The 23,875-nt window shown below is 26.6% G+C and overlaps 2 protein-coding genes across 2 annotated transcripts in view; both read right to left on the bottom strand.

Moving 5' to 3' along the window:
- LOC124500437 (uncharacterized) overlaps positions 1-20,177 on the bottom strand; it is a 41,588-nt gene extending 21,411 nt beyond the window's left edge. The window contains exon 1 of the mRNA XM_075730204.1: positions 19,190-20,177. The gene's annotated coding sequence lies outside the window, so the exon portion shown is untranslated. The remainder of the gene's footprint in view (positions 1-19,189) is intronic.
- LOC124500443 (uncharacterized) lies at positions 3,757-5,197 on the bottom strand. Its single transcript, XM_047064517.2, has 2 exons — positions 5,186-5,197; positions 3,757-5,125 (listed from the first exon to the last, which is right to left on the bottom strand). The coding sequence occupies exons 1-2, from the start codon at positions 5,195-5,197 to the stop codon at positions 4,469-4,471; spliced, it is 669 nt and encodes a 222-aa protein (XP_046920473.2). The 3' UTR covers positions 3,757-4,468.
- Positions 20,178-23,875: the final 3,698 nt, after the last annotated feature.

Below are 23,875 nucleotides of genomic sequence, written 5' to 3' on the forward strand. Positions count from 1 at the left end.
AAAAACAAAAGTTTCATTTTCAACAACAACAAAAGAAAATGCAACACAAAAATTGTAAAAAAGCCTGATATTGATCCAAAAACATCTACAAGCAATTTGGATATTTTGAATGAACAAAAAAAAAGAAGTGAAAATTCAATTTAAAAATATGGAAAATACTATGAAATGAAACAAGAGAAAAAAAAATTAAAATTAAATTTCCTGAAGTAAAGAAAAAAAATATGATTCACATAAATCGGGCAAACTTTCTTCTTTTTTTTTCATTTCATTCAATTTGAAATTTTTCAAATGTTGAAATGAGAAAAAGAAAAATGGAAAAAAACAACACCAACAACACAACAACATATAGAACTCTAAAGCAGAAAAAAAAGTTAAATTTGAGACGACCAAAACGACTAAAGAGACAATATTCAACCAAACAGAAAACAAAATTTCATATTAATACCTTTTGGCGAATCAGAAAACAAAGGCAACGAAGCAAATGAATGAAAGAAAAAACCATTCAACCAACCAGTCAACCAGTAAAACAATGAGGATGTCGAATTTTTTTTTCATTTGATATTATTTAATTTTGTCAGAAATTTTTTTTTCCAAAATGAAAAAAAACCAAAAGAAGAAAAAAAGTGAATTCATCATCAGTTTTTTTTTACTTTGGCCACCTGAATAATCGACAATAAATTCATTGGAAAAAATGGAAGAATTTTATTGTTTTTCAAGTTTGATTGTCAACCATTTTAATTTATTCCAATGAAATGAAACAAACAAATAAACAAAAATTTCGAATTCAATGATGAAAAAATCGATAAAATTACTGAAATCGTAGATATTGGAGAAAAAATTGTATCATCGTAAGGCTTGGTACTTAAAAAAAAAATATAAACGGTTTTTGTGGGTTTCACACTGTGTTTGCGTCCGTGGTTATTTGAATGATGATGATCTATAATAATAATAATAATTTATTCGTGATCGGGAATTGGTATAGATCAATGGAAGAAGAGGAAGAAAATATGACGACAATATGATGGTAAGCGACATTGATTTTGATACCAGAAGTGTTCCAACCAACCAAAAAAAAAAAAAAGACGAAAATAATGATTTCATTTTGAAAAGTTTTTTTGCACATAGTTGATGGGAAGTGAATTTTTTTTTTTTTTTTTTTTTTGCTGAAAAAACGGAAATTTTCATTTTAATTTTTTTTTTACTTTTTTCATATTTCTTCAATTCAAAAAACCACTGCCAATAACTTATTCGAAAAGAATTTTTGAATTTTATCTTGATTCATTTTATCATTATCATGTGAGTGTCTGGTTGGTTGGTTGTCTGCCACCATATAATCATTCAACTAACAAAATTCAATTCTCTTTTTTTTTGACCAAAAATTAAAGAAAAAGACGAAATTCTTCGATTTATTTTCACGGCAAAGCAGAAAAAATTCTCATATTTTAATTGCAATGAATGTGCTGGCAAGAAAAAAAAGAGTAGAGTAGAAAAAAAGCAAAAATATTTTTTTTTAAATTGAAATAAATTTTCTCCCATTCTATGGTGGTTGTGGTGGCAAAGTGGGGGGATGGGGGTTCAACCACAACAACAATTTATTTGGCCCATCATCATCATCATAGTCGTCGTTGTCGTCGTCGTAAAAAAATAAAAAAAAATGTCAAACACACATTTATGAATTTGGAATAAAAGAAAAAATTTTTCCATTCTTTTCTTATACTCAATTCTTACTGTATAGAGTTATGTTAAAGGAAAACTTCCTAGTATTTCATAATGATAGTTAATTTTTTTTTTCTTAAAAAAAATGTCTGCATTGTGGTTTCACGTGTGTGTGTGTGTATGCATGTGGCATGCATAAATATCGGAAATAAAAATTTGGAAACAAAATGGCCGCAAATAAATTGAAATTAAATAAATTGGTGAATGACTTGCTGGTGTTGGCAATAATTTGATAGTAAAATGGGTGTGAATGTTCTCTTTTTGTTGTTTGTTTTAATGTTTATTAAAAGAAGAGAAAAAATCTATTAACTATAAATTTTTTGTACTCAGTCTATTTGGTTTTAAGAGTTTCTGGAACAAACGAGATATAATTTGTTGATAATTCAGTCAATAATTGCGTAACGGTTGATTGAAAATCATATTTACACCCAAGAAAAAAAATGGTGATTTATTTGTGTAACAAATATAGGAAAAACAAACATAAATGATCGATCATAATGATAATAATTTTCAGAAACAAAAGTGAGAAAAAACTAGCCATTAACCATATATACATATATAATAATAATATACACTCATACCCCGCTTAACGCTGCCCCGTTTAGCGCTGATTCGATATAACGCTGTATAATTACCCTACATTGCATTACATTGTTACATTGTATATGAAGGGTAAAAATGCATTATGTAAAGATATCCCCGCTTTGCGCTGTTTCGCTTAACGCTCAGAATTTTCGGAACATAACCCCAGCGTTAAGCGGGGTATTACTGTATGTGCATTATAATGGGAAAATTTTTTGCAAAAAAATATTTCAAATTGTAATTCAAAACTAGTATCAAAAAAAGAGAGATAAATCTGACACACGCCCACACAATAAACATTAACATGAAATTGACATAAATTGTTGTTAATGGTGTGGATGAGAAAATTTTTAATTTTAAATTTTATTATTATTATTATCACCATTTCATAATTGGTAAATGTAATGGAAAAAATTTCAATATTTAATTTGTGGGTGTGTGTGTGTGTGTGTGTGAGTTTACCATCATCACAATTCACAAACATACATTCAAAAAATGTTTTTATTCAAATGAGAAATAATTCAGTTTTGTTTTTTATTTTATTTCATTTTTTTTCTGACGGTTGACGAGTTTTATCGTAAAATCAGTATATTTATTTAGTTGAAAAAGGTGGGGAAAAAAATTTAATAAAATAGAATAAACTTGTTGACAAATTGAAAAAAAAAACAAATGTTCGTTACAATATTATGTGTTTATTTTTAATGAAGATGAAATGATAGTCATTATCATAATGATAATGACAATGGCTATAGGACCTATATGAATACCATGGTAATGTAATGTATTCACATCAGGATGGCCAAAAACAAAAAAAAACATACTTTTAAAATGGCCGTTATTATCATTATTAATAGTCACTGATTTTGATTATCATTATCATCATGAAGATCATCATTATTATAAATGATACAGTTTCGTTTGTGTTTTTTTTCCTTTCTTTTCAAAGCTAAATCCTTCAATTCAATTTATTTATCCGGTTGGTTGATTTCAATTAAATCCAATGATGCTGTTATATTATCATTATCATTATTATTATTATTATCATGTGCGAAAAGAATTTTAAAACAATCTGTAGAATGTCACATGCATAGATGACGTGTCGTTTTAGAGATTCGGGAAAAAAAGAAGAAAGGCAGAAAAAAAACAATTTAATTTCCGTTTCAATGAAATTATTATTATATTGGACACCAAAAAACATTCAGGCCAAGGCAACACACACACACACACACACACACACACGCTTTATTTGATGTTTTTCAATATTCAGAATTTTCATTAAATTGAAATTTGATTTGATTTGATTTTTATACTCACTTTTAAAGAATTGAATAATAATTGTTAAAAATATTGTGGATATAACGTTATATCTGAATAAGATTTACAACTTTGAAAAACAACGTGTTTTTTGTTGTATTGATTTTTTTGTGTTATGATTAAAAATTTCTTTCTTGATTATTAAAAAATAAAACCATTTTTAAACGTGATTATTATCTTCTGATCCTTAACATTTGGTAGCTGAGCTTCGTGGTTAACGACGGTCTATCATGGGTGATAATAAATTTACGGAAAATATTGTTCGGGCATTGGAGCAAGACTATTGACTTCAAGACTAGAAACAATTGAATCGACTAATAGTCGATCAAATAATAATGGTAATAATATTGTAAAAAATAATCATGAAAATTTTGCTTTGAATCAAGTTGTCAAATACAATGGTTCGAACATCAAAATATGGCTATCAACGGTTAAATCTGCTTTTCGATCCTGTGGCTATAGTAAATTTCTTGAAAGTGAAATTCTACCTAATGATCCTCAATACAATTCATATGAAAATTGTCTCGGTACCATCCGTTTGATGTTCGAGTCAAATAAATTGGAAATAATCCAAAGGCAATTGTCGAATGGAAATCAAGTTCGAGTTAAATTTACCAAAGGCAACATTTTTAAGAATCAATTGTTGATTGGCTTTTGGTTTAATAATGACATCACCAATTTTTTCAGATTCAACTGTTTCACCACTAGCTGTTTCAAATTGAATTTTCTTAAATTCAGGATCAATAAGATCTTTATCATTAATTGTGGTATGTGTGGTACAGCCTGAATCGAGAATCCACAAATTTGAGGATTTATCAATATTTTTTGTCATAATTGACTTTGCATCTTGTTTTTGTTATCCATTCGATTTATTATTTGATGAAGATGATGATGCAGATTTGGATGATGATGGCACTGATGAAGATGTAGATGGTGATGATTTATCTTTAATCGAACGTTTAAGATTTGCATTACGTTTTTCCAATTCTTTGCGTTCACGATAAATATTGGAATATTTTTCTTTATATTTAAACCAAGAGTCATTCAAATCATTATATCGAACATAAAAAGTAGCCAATGAATGAAGAATACGAATCGTTCGATCACGTTTCGGTTCTAAAATGTCAATCATTTTCATATCATTCATGCCAATACTTGAAACAAAATAATTGATGCAGTGAAAGACATTAATCGCCAAATATGTTTGTTCCATATGATCATTCAGACCGTTGATACAAGCCAAAATATCTGGTTGATAAATATTAATAGACTTGTCAAATTTTTCTAAAATTAGCATGTAAAGTTCAATAACAAATTCTTTGCTTGGTTGTTGTAGATCTTCTTTTCGTATGGAAATAATTTCGTTTGATTTGTAAAAATCAATAATATCATCTTCAGTAAATAATAAATCGAATGGATCACAAAATGTTGGAATTGTTGAAAGAAAGATTGAATTACTGATTAATGTCACTGTTGAGCGTATTTGATTAGTACGATCAATAGTGAACAAGTTCTATAAATTAAGCATGATTAGCAGTTATTTATCATTATTAAAAACCGTTTAAAGCCAAACTATTGAATCCATTATTATTATTGAATCATATACTTTCAAGCCACTTGCAAATTCTAATAGGTTATGGGCTCATCTACGCAAGAGCTGCCAGATATTTGTATTTTGGACGATACAAATTTTCATCGATGGTCTTTGGAGATCATGTTGACGATGAAAGGCAAAGGTCTTTGGAAGCATGTCGTCGATAACAACGTAAACGACGCAGAAGATTCGAGAAAGTATATGGCAATGGCTTTTATCGTTAGAACGGTTAATGAGACGAATTTTCATCGTATATCCAGTTGTGAGACTGCAAAGCAGATGATGGAAAGGTTGATTCAGTTTCATTCATAAATTCTTTCTTGATTATTAAAAAATAAAACCATTTTTAAACGTGATTATTATCTCCTGATCCTTAACAATAATGAATCAAATGAATGAGATAATTCTTAAAAATTTTTTTCCACACGTTTGACACACACACACACACACCTACTCATTATAATGAGAAAAAAACATAGGAGGAATTTTTCCATTCACGATATAATCATCGTAAAGATCAATATGATTTATTGACTACAATACACACCTTCAAACACACATTCACCCAATACAAACATTGACTATACTTTACAAGAATATTTTCGTTGTTCAAAATTTAAATTTTTTTTTCAAATTTTAAACAACGAAAAAAAAAAATATGAAATTTGAATAAAAAAAAACAGCCAAACAAACAACGAATGACTGGTACACTGGTACAATACATATCGGATATCATCATCATCATCACCATCAATGGAAATCATATTCCTAAGCAACAACAACAAATGAATGAAGATGTGTAACCCGATTATACATCAACAACAACAAGAGAACTGAATAAATGAAGAATGGAAAAAGAAGAAACATCGGCTAGGGACCTCTTCTCTCTCTCTCTTTCTTTATTTTTTCATTGTAAAATTTAAATAATAAATATTCAAGCAAACAATAAATAATAACTACTACTACTACTACAACAACAGCAACAACGATGATTCAAATACGATTAAAATCAATAGAATCTATATATATAGAATATTCTTTGTTGTTGTTTGATGTTTGATTTGGATTCTAGTTTCTAAACTGAATAAAAGATGATGACCGTATTCTATATTCGAGTGTATTTCTGTGTTTGTAGAATCCATTTACTTTTTCTATATTTTTCCTCATTTTCATCTTTCTCAATCTCATCTTCCTTATCCTTATACTGTCAATTGATTTCAAGAATTTTTTTTCTCTTTCTCTCTTTTTTTTGTGCATCTCTTAATTCTTAACATTCGTTGAACATTTGACAAAATAAATGGATAACAATTTGTATTTGTTGTGTGTTGTCAACTATGATCAAAGCATACAAAAATGTTATGGTTTGCTTGCTTGTTTGTCATTGACACAAGGTAATTAATTAGTATATACAAGAGAAAAAAAAATTAATGGAATTCAATTAACAAATTTTTTTTAGAAAGAAAAAAAACAAGATCAACGATTAATTGATTGACAACAACAAAGAAAGGGATATGAATAAATGAAACAACAAATGTTTATATACATATATATAGAAAATGAGAATCAAGCAAAAAAAAACCACACATACAATCAATTCTAGATCATTTTGATTAAACATTAGATTTTGTGTATGTGTGTGTGTGTGTTTGTGGTTATGTGGTTGTAATCAAACATTGATCAAATGATGGATTAGATTAGATTGTTTCACACACACACACACACACACAAACAAACACATAAAGAATGCACGCAAACACGAAAAAAAGAATCAACTAAAATTAAAAAACGGAAATCAATCAAATACATGCTTGAAATGAATAATACAATAACAGATATATGGAGAAAAAAAAGTGAAAGAATCAAAATGTTGATAGTAAAATAGTATCAAAAGAAATATATGATATATATTTTTATAACCATGAAAACGTGTGAAACGAATTGAGAATTCTGTTTTTTTTTCAGTGTATAACATTCAAATAACCATATTTCACTGTAACAAAAAAAAGTATTCAAAAAAAAAAAAAAAATCCTTTGAGAGATCGAATACGGCAATGATTTTTGTTTGTAATAAATTTAAATTGACTTTATATCTTCTATTACTTTTATGACATTACTATTCCTATATTGTTATTGACGTTGATGTTGCTGTTTTTTGTTTTGTTCCGATGTATACCGGATATTATGGTCATTTTGTGATCTTTTTTTTTGTCTTATGTGTTTTTTTTTTGTTCAACATTTATCATTATCTAAATTGGTTTTTTGTTTCTATCCAAACTATTTGCTTGTTCTTTTCATTCACATTTTTTTTTAAATACATTGAAAAAAATCCTAGCGGGAAAAAATGGCAAATTTTGTACAGCAACAGTAAGGCAGGGGATGGAAAAGTGTCCGTAAAATGCGTGGCTTACATTGGAATTTTGTTTGTTTGTTTTATATTTGAATTGTTTTGTTTGTTACATTGTTTGTGGACACACACACACACATCAATGACAAATTTTATGTAAACAAAACAAAATTACTTTCCAAAAAAAAACTGTTTTATGTTTTGTTTTCTGTATATTTTGAACGGTTTTTGAGAATATACAATATTTCAAACAAACACACACACACACACCTAATGACCAGAAAAAAACCATGGATAATTAAAGATGAATAAGAAAAACAACAAACAACAACAACAACAGAAAAGTGGACATTTATAAAGAAAACATTTATTCATCTGGAACTATTACTAATACATACACTGATCATCATCATTACTATAATAGTAATTTGATTTATTTATCCGAATTTTCGATCATAATGATCATCATCATCATCATTATTTTATTATTAATATGGAAATATGAAACATGTGTAATCAATTTTTTGATGTAAACCATATGAAAGTACTTTTTTCTTTACATTAAGTACTTTTTTTCAATCAATTTGCTATTTTGTTACCAACATAACAGTGATGGGGTATTTTTCCAGTATTTTTATTTTGGTTCCGGTTTTCTGGGTAGAGAAAAAAAAATGAAATTTTTGTCAAGACATCATTATTATTGTTTCTTTTTTTTCATCAAAAAAAAAAAAATTAAATTATGATATATGTAGATGCTTGTTTGTGTGTGTATTATTCATTAAAAATTGAATCAAAAATCACTAAAAACAACAGTCAATATATATTAATCAAATGAAAAATAAAGTTAAAAACAAACAAAAAACACAATAATTGAATTAAATTAATATAAAATAAAACCAACAACAGAAACGACAACAAGAAAAAAAACTTAAAACTCAAATTTAATTATATTACATTAATAATGATGAATAATTTTCAATGTTGAAGTGATGATTTGAGTGAGAAAGAATTGGAATTTAAAGAAATAATGAATAATTGATTCGATGATAACAAACGCGCACAATTCAATGAATGATATTCAAATATTGTGTGCATCCTGTTTTAAATTATTGAAAAAAAACACATTCTTCCTTTCTACAAGAATGAATTTTTTTTTTTGATTCAGAAAAAAATTCTCTTCGTTTTTTTTCCTTTATGATTATACAAATACATTTCAATTTAGTGAGAAGAGAATTAACCGGAAAATTAATATTGCAATCATTCTGAAGAATTTATTTCTGTGACATCGAAAAAATAAATTCATATGAAAATCATTTTGTTCGGATTCAAGTGAATAAAAAAAGAGAGAATATTGATACTGAATAGATGAATTATTAGCTAGGAATGAAATGGGAATACAAAAAAAAAAAAAATATTCTAAATGTCAAACAATATGCATTTTGCAAGTTTTGAAGAATTTTTTTTTCATTTGTTTTTATTTCATTGGAAAAACGATAATAATCTGACAACAACGAACATAGTTTTGATGATTTTTGAAAAAAAAACAATCCAACAGTTGAACATTTGAAATGTAATGTTAAAAATAATGGGAATAATCTTAAAAGTCAAGAAATTTTTCGACCAAATATTTTTTGATTTTTTTTTGTTACCAAAAGTCATGCTATTTCATGATTTTTTTTTCATCAAATCTAATTAGCTGAATTGAATCGAAATTAATATTATTATTATCATTTTTCATTAGAAATAATGTGTTTTCAATAGAAAACACAAACAAACACAAAAAAACACGCCTATTCATGCAAGATTGAAATCACCTTTCTTTTTTTGTTTTTTGTTTTTTTTTCGGTTAATGTGATTCTCATTCCAATTATTCTCTTTTTTTCCATTTCATTGTATTCTATTGTTTAGTTTATTTTCTTTCTATTGATGAGAAAAAACAACAATAAAAACTAGTTTTTCATAGTCATTTTTTTTGCCTAAACATTTCCTTTTTCCCATTTTTTTGTGTGTTTCTGGTCCAGTTGGGAATTTTCATCATCCATTCATTCATTCATATTCAATGTATTTGTTAATGATTTGGTCATGACACTTTTGTTTTGTGTTGTTATGAAAACAATGATACAAGAAAAAAAAACACAAAATAAAGAAACTCTTTTCTCATTAAACGTAAATGATGATATCAATGTGTAATAAATTGTGAATTGGATTAAACCGAACGGGGAAAACTAAAATGTCAATAAAATGAGCATATAAGAATGTAATGAAATATTTCGATAAAGATTATACGAAGAAGAAAAATTGGAATGAATTATCAAATGAATCTTATTTGGTTTTTTTTTGTATCGATATCCGTTTGCGAGCAGGTTTTTTTTTACATCATTAGGGATTTAATTTCAATATATCGTGAAATGATATACAATGTTGTGAAAAAATAAACAAATATATTGGAAAAATGCAATCCAAAATGAATAATGAAATAGATTTCATTTTACTGAATAATAATGAAAAAATAAAGATTTAATCAATCCTCTGTTGTTTTTTTGTGTGATCGACGAGTGTAACTTATTGGTTATTACAAACTTGGAAACATTGTATATATGACAATTAATGCAAAAGTTGTTTTTTTTTCATCATTTTCCAATCAAGTTATGATCATCATAATAATTAAAAATCTATGCAATGAATAATGAAATGATTGGTGAAATGAAAATTTCCTAAGAAACAATTTTCGTTTACACAATCGCCATTCATATTACTTTGACATTCAAAAACGAAAAAAAAAATGCAAGACAGTAAAGCCAACTTTTCAGGATGATGAAATATTTTTTTTTTTTTTTTTTTTTGTTATCATTACAAAACAATGGAGGAGCCAAACATGTTTTTTTCCACATTTCATTTTTTGGTATAATTTCCATAAAGAGAAAACAAAAACAAAATAAAGAAAAAATCAGTATAAATTATTATGGATGATGATGACAAACAAGTCAACAATATAAGTTATTAGCAAAAAAAAAAGTAATGGATCATTACCATCATCATTGAATGATCAATCGATATCGACATTATCATCATCGATTATAACGCATCAATCATTGTGAGAGAAAAAAAAATTGTATTTCGATGTCATCATTGTAGAACAATGAATTGATGATGATGTGATGTGATGAGTAAAAAGCTTTTTTTTTCTCTCTCTCTCTCCACATACATTTTTTATCGATAATAATATTGATAATGTCATTGTAAATGTGATCAATATGTATATATTCATCATCATCATCATCATCATCGATGATAATGTCAGTAATAAAAAAAATGTATAATGCTTTTCAAGACTGTCTACTCTATCATCATCAATATTTAAGGGTTATCTGCTATATATATATGGATTTTTATTCATTTCAAATTTTGTAATCCATTTTTTCCAATTTATAAATGATGATGATTATAATAAATATATATGGATGATGATCATTTCATTCAATATTTTATTTATTCATTGTTGACAATACGAATGAAAAAAAAACTTTAAAACAATGTAAATGAATCAAAAGTTTTTCATTTAAATTACAAAAATAATCATAAAATAGATATATATATATATGATATACATAATATTCTTAATTGGTTTTTTTTCAAGGTTTTCAATCGAAATGAAAATACTGTTGAACAATGAAACAACATTGAACTAAGAAAAAAAAATGAGCAACAAAAAACAACAACAGGAGAAAATGGATGTTAGTAGAAAAAAAATGAATGGAATAAGATTGATGAAAAGAATTTTTTTTTTGGAAACATTATTCCGAAATGCAAAAAAAATGATGATGATGATAATGAAGGAAACGGAGAAAAATTGACTTGGCAAATGACACACACACACAGTAAGACACGCAAAATATAGACTTTTCTACTTTTTGGTTGAAAAGTAGAGAGAGAGAGAGAGAAAATCAAAGTAATAGATCATCGTATAATGATCATCATATACAACATAAATGTGTGTATATATTCAGGTGAATATAGTAAATAAAAAATGGAAATGAAAAAAAAGTAAACAAACATAAATAAAATAATGAATGTGTTCCATATGGATGAATTATTCGTTCTTCATTCTCCATCATCATTATCATCGTTCAATCTCAATATGATGACGACCAATTCATGGAAATATTTTCGTTTCTTTGATTCCATTCCATTGAACGATGAATGATGAGAAAGAAGATGAAGAAGAATTTGATGTTTTTTTTTCTCCATTTTAGTTTTCCTGTGCACTGAAGAATAACACAACAGCACACAATTTTTTTTGTTTGATTTGAAAATGGAATTTTCACGTTTCACGAACAACATTAATGGCCAAAATTTTCATCTTTTGATACAAGTAGAAAATATGTGTAGCACATAATATAAGATTTGACATTGTCGATGGTTTCGATGATTGATTTGACTTAATGGAAAAATTGGGGGCAATTATTTGATAATCAAATCATTTTTTTTGTTTTGTCAAGTGAAAAATAATTCAAGCAATATGAAAAATATCACGAAATTAATGACAAAAAAAATGTCCATGAATCTTTTTTTTGTTTTGTTTTGTTCAAATATTTGTGAACATTTTTTTTTTTTGCTTTTCAATTATTTCAATTTCGAATGAAATAAAATTGTAACGTTTTTTTTTTATTATTTGGAAAAGGCCTGAGGTGAATCTAATATTTTGGATGTGTTGAGATTGTTGTAATTTATTTTTTATTGTCTTTTTTGTCTTTCTTGTTGCGGCTTTGGAAATTTTTCAATTTCAATTTCAATTTTTTATTCTTTTGTTCATATTTCCACAACCATTTTGAAATGTTGAAATTTTTTTTTTTTTGATTTCCATAAATTAAATTCAAAGGAACAAAAATCAATACCTGATTGATTATTATACATTATGATGATTTTGTTTTCTTTTTTTTTACAAATGATTACAATGGTAACCAAAATTCAGGTTTCGTATTTCATTTTTATTTCCATTTCCATTCATCCATTCATCACACATTTATTCATGAAATAGATTGTCACATTATTATTTGATGTGAATTTGTAAACAAATCCAAGTTTATTTCCAATGTAAACACACACACACACACACATTGAAAGAAGCAATTTTTTATTTCATTTGTTTAAACATCATCATCATCATCATCATTATTATTGTCGTTTGTCAAATTATTCTCAAATCCTGATGATGATAATGATGATACAGAAAAAAAAATTCTTATTTCATTCCATAATTCAATTCAATTCAATTCAATCCAATTCATTCATTCATTTTTTTTTGTTGTTGTTCATATTCAAATTAGTTTGAATAATATTCATAATACATGATATGTATTTATTGATTTTATCTATAACAACAAGATAATAAAAAAAACATTGATCGATCGATCAATCGACCGATTTATTCGACGACAGAAAAAAAAGTCAAGCTAATTTTTACCAGCTGTCATCTTTTCTTTTTTTTATCCACAAGAAAAAAAGAATTAATATTTTTTTTTTAAGTCTTTTTTCCTATTATTTTGCATACGCAATAGAGAATTAAAATGAATTCAAAAAAAAAGGAAATGATCATTAACGATTGCAAAGAGCTCCCTGATAAATTTGATTTCAATAACATCTCTCATCTCATGATGTTGTCGTTTTTTTTCAATTAATCAATTTTTTTCTTGTTATTTTTCTGTTCAATGATTGAAACATTGATTAATTGCCAATTTTTTCAATGCAAATTCATTACATCATGTAGAGATAGTAATAAAAAAAAAATACTGATTCGTTCAGAAAGTCCAGTCAGTGATCATTTTGAATCTAAACAAATCGATTCATCAAATTAATGAATCGATGATTCGAAAATTCTTTAATCATTGATGATTATTGTATGTTGTTTTTATTTGATGCATGGTGACGTCACCACAGATGATTATTTAGAATTTTTTTTTCTGTAGTTTAAATTACAAAAATCGCAAAAGTTTCTTGATTTATTCAAGTGTTTAACATATATGATTACAGTTCTATTTCTACGAAAGAAAATCCACTTGAATTTTTTTTTTATTTTCACATCTATAATCTGTGAATTCAATTCATTTATTTTGTTAGTGATATGGTTGTTGTTGTTATTATAATCAATGAAAGAATTCGAACAAATTGAACGAATAAGAACAAACTAAAAACGTGTAAATGTAAAATATAGAGTAAAAGCAGTCGAGTAGTAGTGTCGAGTTTATTTTCCCAAATTCAATGTGCTTAGTTTGTTTTTCCATTTCTATTACAATGATTTGTTTTTCGGAAATCTTTTCCAATCATTTTCCATAAGCTTACAATGTTCGTATGTTTGCTTCACGCATATGAACGCAAGATGATGATGTTCATAGAATACTAATGCTATTTCTTAGAATAATAATAATAATAATAATGATTATATGAGAAAAAGAGAAAAAAATATACGTATTTGTATGGGCAACACAACAACTGATGGACAATGGCCATTGAATAACGACAACAACAACAACAACAAGGTTTGATAGAACCAGAAAAAAAAGAAAGAAATGAATAGATAAATATCAGCTTATGGAATAAATTCTTCGAATTGATGGCAGTAGTAGTAGTAGTAGTATTGAAGTAGTGAGAAAAAAAAATCAGATTCTGTAACCAGAATCTGATTTTCACTAAGATCCATAACAACAATAAATATTATAGTATATTTACTAATCATGGTTATTCAATAAATAAAATAACAACGTTTTTTAGTTTAGACGGTTGAAAAAAAAGTAATATTGTTTTCATCGTTGTCGCTTTTATTTGAGGGAAGGAATATATTCATTTTTTTCTGTTACTGAATTTTTTTTTCATTGTTTCAATGACGTTGTCGCTATCATCATCATCATTATGATTGGGGATCAAACAACCAGGGGAAAAAAAATATTTGCCATAAGGCAAACATGCAAGAAACAAACTGGCAAAAAAAATCGAAACAAAAAAAAACGAACCCAACTAACTTAAACAACAACAAAATATTCTTTCCCTTTGCTGATGATCCATGTTTTATTCTCATTCTCATTCTCATTCATGATGTAGAATCATTTTTTCTGTTGTCGAGAATCGATGTCAACTATGTTATGTTATATGATTCTGTTTAATTCTGTTCACATTCAATGACACACACACACACATACTAACAACAGCAACAACTTTCGATGACAGACTAGAATTATACATAACAATAATAATCATTGATTGTCTACACCCCATCATCATCATCATCATCATCATCATCAATGGCAACATGCATACATATTGACTAACATTTTCACATCGATTTATATCACATGTATTGTGTCATTATGAAATTAATAATATTTAATAGTTAGTTTATCTAATATGAAGTCTTGTTTTCATATAGATCATCAACAACAACAACAACAAATAATGCAGTGGAATATGTTATGACATATATACATTGAGATAATAATAATGACAAAAACAACAACAACAACAATTATTTATTGATTTGTTCATTCATGCTTGATAATGATAATAGATAGATAGATGGTGAAAATCTTTAGAATTTTTTTTTTTTTTTTTTGCATCAATGTTCTTAAATAAATGTAAAAAAATGGAAAAAAAAGTTTATCATAACAATGAAAAGAGAAAAATGATTTTATTTTTTTGAGAAACAAATCATAGAGATACAACCCTATCACAATCACAATCCAATCTATTGATCATAAAGTAGCATTCTTTATATTCACCATCATGTATGCATGTATATATATGATGAACCATGTATATGGAAATAATTAGGTTGATGATGATGATAAAAATAGATTGAATAAACAAACAAACAAACAAACAAACAAGGAGAAGAAGAGAAAATTGCATAAAATATGAAATGATCAACTTTATCCAACAACAACAACAACAACAACAACTATTCATTCGACAAAATATAAATCCATCCTCTCTCTCTCTTTGTCTTTTTCGGTTGCTTTGTTTTTTTTTCCAAATCTCAATATATAATTAGTTTTTTGTTTTGTTTTCAACGTTCATCATCATCATTATCGTTATCGTTATGATGATGATGATGATGATAGAACCTGATTAGATTATTATTCTCGACGTTCCTATGTGCTTTGATTTTTGTTTCATATTTTTTTTTGCACTCTTTTTTATATATTCAAAACATCCTAATGAACATTTATATTGTGTTGTTACTATTATTCATATATTAAAAATTAAAATTTGGATTTGCAAACATAGAATAACGACATAAACATCGTTGCCGTTATGTGCTTACAATTTGGCGAAAAAAAAATAATGAATGCAAAATATTGCAAACAACTGATTCAACTGTGTGTGTGTGTTAGGAATTGTTGTTGTGATTTGATTTTTTTTTCGATTAAAAAATTGATCATTTTTTTTTTTGCTCCTGATAATTAATCCATTTCATTCGAATGATTGATTAGATTGAAATGATCTGAACAACAAGAGAAAAAAAACCAATCATTGTACATTCAATGTACAATTCATGAATATTTTTCAAAATTTATTTTTGTTTTTTTTTCTGTATGAAAACAAAACAAAACTATCGATCATATTGAATAAATATATTATTGCACTCAGCTAGAAAAAAAACCCACACGAACACACAAATCCATTGATTCAAATCTAGTGCAAAGCAAACAAAAGCAAAATAATAATGAAAAAAAAACCGCTAGAAAAAATTGAATTGAATTCAGTCATCCATTCGATTCATTTCATTGATTCGTTCTTCATAAACGAATCGGTACATATTATTATTATTATTATTATGTGAATTTGTCATTGTGAAAAAAAAAATAAAATCCAAAACCTAATAATAATGAACAAGAGTGTGTGTGTGTGTGTGAGAGAGAGATATTTTTTTTCTCTAACCAAAATTCAATTCAATTCAATGAATTCAAATTAAAAAAAAATAGGAAAACAATCTGGAACCAGTATGACAAAAGAATAGTATAAAGAATATCATTGATGGAAAATCGAGTTCGTCAAAGAAACAGCAGCAACAACAACAACAATGATCATTGAGATTTTTTTTTTCTTTTGTTCAAGTGTTGCAGAATTCTTCACCCATCATCATCATCATCATCATCATTAATATTTGAAAATGTTTTTTTTTGTCTATTTGTCTTTTCACTTTTTTTCTGCTCGGTAATGAAAAAAAAAATATTTCAAAAGTTTTACCCAAAAAAAAATCAAATCAAATCATCTATTGTTTCTATTTTTATCACATTTTTTTTATTAGCTAAATGACAGTAACAGTAACGACAACAGCAACAGAAACAGCAAAAAAAAAGATTGAGTCATCATCAACATCGTCATTTGTTGAAGAATTTTTTTTTGTGAAACAAAAACAAAAAAGTTTGAAGAATTTCCGGTCCGATTGGAAAAGAGGAAGGGTAGAAAAAAAATCACATAAAAATTTAATGCAGAAATAGACATGAAAAAGAATTCGAATAAAACAAAACAAAAAAAAATTCCAATAGCAACAATCCAGAATTACAAGTTGATGAATCAGAATTCACATACATATTGTTGGATATATTTCATAATAGGATTTCATTTAAACTAGTCTAGACTGTGATTACTACACCCTTATCGGTTGTAGTAATGCATTGTCTATGTGTGTGTGTGTGTGTGTGTGTATTTCTAGACCTCACTTAATCTTAATTTTTTGGTTTGTTTATATGGAATTCAAAATAAAAACGGTGGTTTTTCTATTGGATTTTTTTCAAAAAAAAAAAAAAAAAAAAAACAATTGATTCTTGAAACATTTTCTAAATAGAAAAAGTTTTCGTTTTTTTTTTGTTTCATGTTATTTGAAATCCATAAATCGTTATGTTTTGTTTCGATTAGTTTTGTTTTGTTTCGTTTTTTTTTTTGAGGGTTAAAAAATGAAATGTTGTGAAAAACAAACGACATTTGAAATGAATGAATGAAAAAAAAAAATAGAGAGAATACAAAATAGCGAGAAAGTTGACGGGAAAAAAAATCTATTAATCATAATTATAGAAATGTGAATATACGATTTGAAATGGTTACAGTAACAACAGATATATACAAATATATATATAAACTATGGTAACAGCCGGGACATTTTTATACCAACAAACAAACAAACAGTAACGAATCATGTCATTTTATTTGTATACGAAAAAAAAAATTGAAACAGAATTGGATTGCAAATATGGTTCTAAAAGCGAAAAAAAAATTGTCAAAATTACACCATTGAATTTGTTTTCACATTTGATTCATCATTGATGATGAATTCCTGCTGCTGCTGCTTCTGTTTTCACTGTTTTCACAGTAATATTATGTTTTATTTTTCAAGTCTCTAAGATATAGGTCGATTTGTTTTTTTCTCATTTCATTTTTTTTTTCATCAATATCCAGGTTTGAGCTTGTATTGAAAAATATATAAAGTATAAATAAATTGAAAATCATTCAAATTTCAAGTAAATGAAGAAAAAAAAATATTTGATTCCATTGAATACGTGCGTGCTTGCTTGCGTGTATACTGCATATCACAACGTCAATAACCAACCAACCAACCAACCAACAACGACAGCCAAGAAGTGAACAATAATCAATATTTTTCTTCAGATTGATCGACTAGAAAATAAAAATGAAAAAAAAACGTTATGGGATCTTTTATTCTTTAGTGATTGTTGGTGTTGGTGGTGGTTTTAAATTCTTCGAGATTGACAGATTTTTGATTTTTGATTTTTTTTTTGTACTTACTCTTCATTTGTAACTCGTTTTTTAATATCTCAAGAGAATCTCAAGATATTGAACAAATCATTTTTGAATGATTGAAACGTAGAAAAAACCTACCCAAACTGGAAATGAACAAAAATTTCAAATGTATCCAACTGAATTCTTATCCATGTATGTGACATTTGACATATTTGATTGGATACGTGAAGAAAAATTGATAATTTATCGAGAAAAATTCATAATAAATGAATGAAGAGTGTGTGAGAGAGACGTATACGTAAAAAAATGAAAAAAATTTAAAATGCATGATCAAAATCAAAATCACCGTACACCTGACTAATGATAGCGGGTACATGTCATTAAAAATTTACCATTTTGTTCATATTCATCATGATCGTCATATTTTAGGTGGAATAAAAAAAAATATTAGTGGTAGCAACAGAAATGAATGAAAAATTGTAATATAGAAAATAGAATTTTTTTTGTTTTGTTTGAGAATAAAATAGAATAATAACTATGAATATGAACAACTGAAAAAAATGAATAAAACTTTGCCATTTCTCTTAATTGGTATATATTCAATCTACAAAACACACACACACACACACACGCATACAATCGAATGGATCATATACAAATTGACATTTGAAATTTTTTTTTCTGTTATTCTAAAGAAACAGAAACTTTTTCATGGCCATCAATAGTCAATTTTCAAAAAAAAAAAAAATTTTAAAATTCATTTCTTGGTATTTTTTTCTGAAGAAAAACCTGATGATAAATACATCATTCATCGAAAGATTTATTGATAATAGATAGGAAAAGGTCAATTTTTTCAAATAAAATTCATTTTCAATCAAATAACTTACTTGTTATTATTATATATAATGAACACACCGAATGAGATGAAATAATGAAACAAAAAGCAAATAATAACTGAGCTTAATCCAAAAAACAAACACACATGGATACACAGAATGAACAAACTTGATTTTTTTTTTTTTTTGATATTCTTAAAATTGAAAAATTTTTTTAATCAAAACAAAAAAAAATTTAAACACCCATGCAACACACACATAGAACATGTAACACGTCAAGTGAGAATGGAAAAGAAAATAAAATACATCGTATTTTAAACTCAGAGAATTCATTTCTTGTTTGATGGTTGATGGTGATGGAATTGAATGGATTTGAATTTAATATTTGCTTCCCCCCACCAAAAAAAAAAACAATCAAAATCAAAAATAACGGTGAAGAGAAAATAAAACGAAAGTTTTATAATAAACAACAACGATGACGATGCACGGATGTGCTGTGTGTGTGTGTGTGTGGGTGTGGATGTGGATGTGGATGTGAATGTAGATGTGCAACAAGACACAAAAAAAAAACAATAATAATCGTTTGAGTTAAATTCCACGGGAAAAAAATGTCGGAAAATAATAGACGTGAATAAAGAATAAAGAAAAAAGTTTTTTCTCAATGCTGGTAGTTGATTCATGATTGTGTGATTAGAATTTGGTCAAGAATAGATAGATGAATGGATGGATAAATCCAGAAAAAAAACTGATGATGATGATGATGATGATGATGATGATGATTTTGTCAAAACGGGCCGGAATTCCTATCGATTCCTTCCGGTAGTACACACGGATAGGAATGAAAAATCATTAATTTTTTTTTAATAAAAAATTATAATTAGCTATTTTGTTTGTTTTTTTTACTGTTGTCTGAAAAGTTTTATGAAATTATTTTTTTTTTTTTTTTTTTTTGAATAAAATTGCATATTATCAACAGCAAACGATCAGAGCAAATGTTTTGTTGTTTGTAAGAAACTTTTTTTCGGATGGTTATTATTAATTTTGAATAAATTTTGTTTTTTTTTCATTTCACTTTTTTCTGACTTGTTTGATTATCATTTCATTATATCTCATTATTTATGAAGATAATTATATGATTACTGCGTTTTCAACGTATACAAGATGATGAAATGATTAATTGTTTGTTTTTTTTCTGGATTGTGAACATGTGGCCAAAAAAAAAGCAACAACAAGATTCACACACACACACACGTACAGGATGATTCTTTACGACGAGAATTTTTTTTTTGTTAAACACACACACAAACACTTATGAAAAAAAAATATTTTTTGATGATCATCATAACGAAAACTAAACTAAACTTAACTGGAAAAAAATTTGTCAATCAAACGTTTATCTATAACGGGACAAACAAATGAATGAAACAGTCCGTCAGTTGTATTTGTATGTGTTTCAACATATTCTGTTTTCCTATTTTTTTTTTACTTTACGTTACAGTTAGATAAAAAAGAAGTGGTCAAAATAGATGAAGAAAGCAAAAAGATCAAACAATAGTGATAGTAGAAGCATAGATGTATATGTTAACTGGGTAGAAGAAAAAAATACAAGCCGGTAGAATTGTGCGTCTGCACAATGTAAAAAAAAAAAAATTCTAGAACACTTGGTACAGAATCAAAATAATTGTTTTTTGAATACTTTTTTTTATCTGCGCATTATCAAAATTCTGTTTGTGTTACTGTTGTGATTCTTAGTAATAATAATGATGATGATAATAATAATAATAATTTCTATTATCTAAACCAACACAACAACAACAACAACAGAATGTTTATTTGTAGTCATTTCAAATTTGTACAAATGTGATTCATAAAATATTTAAAAAAAAAGAACAATGAACAAAAACAAAGAATTGCCCGGCAACATTCAAGAACATTGTCTATTGTTTTTGGTTTGTCCAATTGCCGCCATCTTTGTCATCGTACAATTGGTCATTGTATTTTGAAATTATCTTCAATTTCGAATGTCAAATGATGATTTATCAGTGACGGATGTCATAATGATATTGATTTTTTATCTCTCTCTCTCTCTCGCAAATATTTTTTGTTAGTACACACCCACTACTTGACTACTTGACTACAGGAATTTTATTTCCAACCAAAAAAAAAAAAATTCCCGATTAATCATTTCGATCATCATCATCAATATTATTATTATTATCAAGTTTTGATCGATTAGATCGGTAATTCTCTCTCTCTATCTCTTTTCTGTATTTCAATTTAATTTATCATTCATTAATTTGATCGATGTCTTCAATGAATGATATAAAAAAAAAATTTTGAGTTTTGAGTTATCCAAATCTGAATATAAAATATCAGTCAAAATATATAAAAACAAAATCCTAACTAATTGATATTCTAGAAGGAAAAAAAATCTCAATCTTCTTTTGCATTTAATACATCATCATCTAACCATTGAACATCAAGCGGATGAAGATAAAAAAGAGAGAGAGAGAAAAAAAACATCAATCATATACAGAATTTATTTTCTTGGAAAAAAATTGGTTTGGTTTTTAATTAAATTTCCTGTTTTCATTCACTTTTTTTTCCATTCATTTATTCCTATGATCGATACTTTATTTGTTATCAGCCATAAGAATCAGCAATAATAATAATGATGATGATCAATGACCAAAGACCAAAGACGATGATTGAATGATCAAATGACAAATTTAACCATTGAGATTCTCAGATTTCCATCATTTTGTCCAATTCTGAAATGACTTCAATTCATTTTTTTGCCATTAATTGATTTTGATTTTAAATTATAGCAGTAGTCCGTGTGAGTAGTTTTATCATCATCATCATGGAACAATAACAGAACAGTATCAATAACTACAACAAAACAATAATGAAAAATTTCAAATGGAACTTATGAAACAGAACAAAAAACAAATATTAGTTACTATATCGAATTACAATCTCTATCTTTGTGTGTGTGTGTGTGTGTTTTTATTTGTTCGATTTGATCTATGAACTTTTTGATTCTTTACTCGTTGTCGTTGTTGTTATTTGTTAAAATAGAATCCATCAATGAACAAACGAATGAAAAGAAAAAGGAAAAAGATGAATTGAGATGTTTTCTTTCAAAAAAAAAGAGACCTTTATTTATTTTCCTGTTACGTATTTTTTTTTATAGCTCATCACTAATAGGTCTAGTAATGGATTGAATGGACATGGATTTTTTTCCATAGAATTTCTATTTTTAAAATTAAAAATTTTTTTTTTTTGTAAATGGACACATCAAGGCGAAATTCAATCTATTATATTCGATATATATGACCGTTAAAAAAAAGTTAAAATGAAAATTATTTTCATTTTCACTTTCTCTTTTCCGTGGAAACAATTTGTCATAATCATCAAAAAAAAAAAATGTGAAAAGTAGAAAAAAAAAATTTAAATCATTGCAAAGAACAACAACAAAAATCATGGATAGAACACAAGGAGTAAAAAAATCGATAAACATTTCAAACGTGGATTTTATTGCCATCGAACAATTATTGATTGTTTATATTGAGATAGGAAAAAAAACGTTGGTATAATTAAAAGCCAAAAAAAAGGGACACTGTTCCTGGAATTCAATAAAGGCTTGATGATCATGATGATAACAAAAAAAAAAATGCTATTTATCGATTCGTATAATCAATTATTATTATTATTATTACACAAAGAGCAAATCAACATTACGATTTTATTAGGAGAAAAAAAATTCCAATTCGATTATCATCATGTTTTCTTTTTTTTCCCACGAAATCGTTAATTGTTATTTTAACACTCAGTTTACATAAAATAACATTTATAATAGAAATTCTATTCTATCATTACACATTTCATTCCAATTTTTGTGTGTATGTGTGGAATGTTTGACATTTTATAAAAGTTTATAAAAACATTCATAATATACTACTCTCTCATTGTTTTCAGTGATTCGAATCGATTTATGAATCCAAATAAGTTAAAATTCAGATCAAAGCAAGGGTGATGTTGATCATATATGATTTTGAATGTTGAGCAACAGCAATTTAATCATATGATGATGATGAAAATCTCATCGAACTTTTAACTTTTATTTTTATTTTTTTGGTTTTTTATTACGTTTTTTAATTCAAAAAAAGTGCTTGGATTATTAAAAATTCAAAGTTTTCCAATTTTTTCTCTTTCATCATCATCATCATCAAAAATTCTCTCTTGAAATTAAAAGTTCAGAAAAGAATCTGAAGTGCAATCTAATCAATTTTTTCAATATTTTTTTTCGATACTAATTCTGATGAATTCCAGAGTTTGTGGTTTTCACACACACACACACACACACACACACACACACACACACCACACACACACACACACACACACACACACACACACACACACACACACACACACACACACACAAAGGCAAAGGAAATTCCTGTTGTAAAATCAATTCACTTATGATTATGACGATGTTTTTTTTTGTTCATTGAATGAAACAAAAAGATAAAACAAATTTAAAATTCTTGTTAAAATAATTCTTATATTCATTTTATTATCTAAATTTTTTTGTTTTCTGTTCACCAAAACAAAAATTTCGTTCAATGAAATGTGGAAACACTAACCACACTAACCTCATGTTATTATTATTCGATTATTCATAATGAATACAAAATTATTCGAATCATCATCATCATCATCATTAGAATT

This window comes from Dermatophagoides farinae, chromosome 4, assembly GCF_024713945.1.
Source record: "Dermatophagoides farinae isolate YC_2012a chromosome 4, ASM2471394v1, whole genome shotgun sequence".
Lineage (NCBI taxonomy): Eukaryota > Metazoa > Arthropoda > Arachnida > Sarcoptiformes > Pyroglyphidae > Dermatophagoides > Dermatophagoides farinae.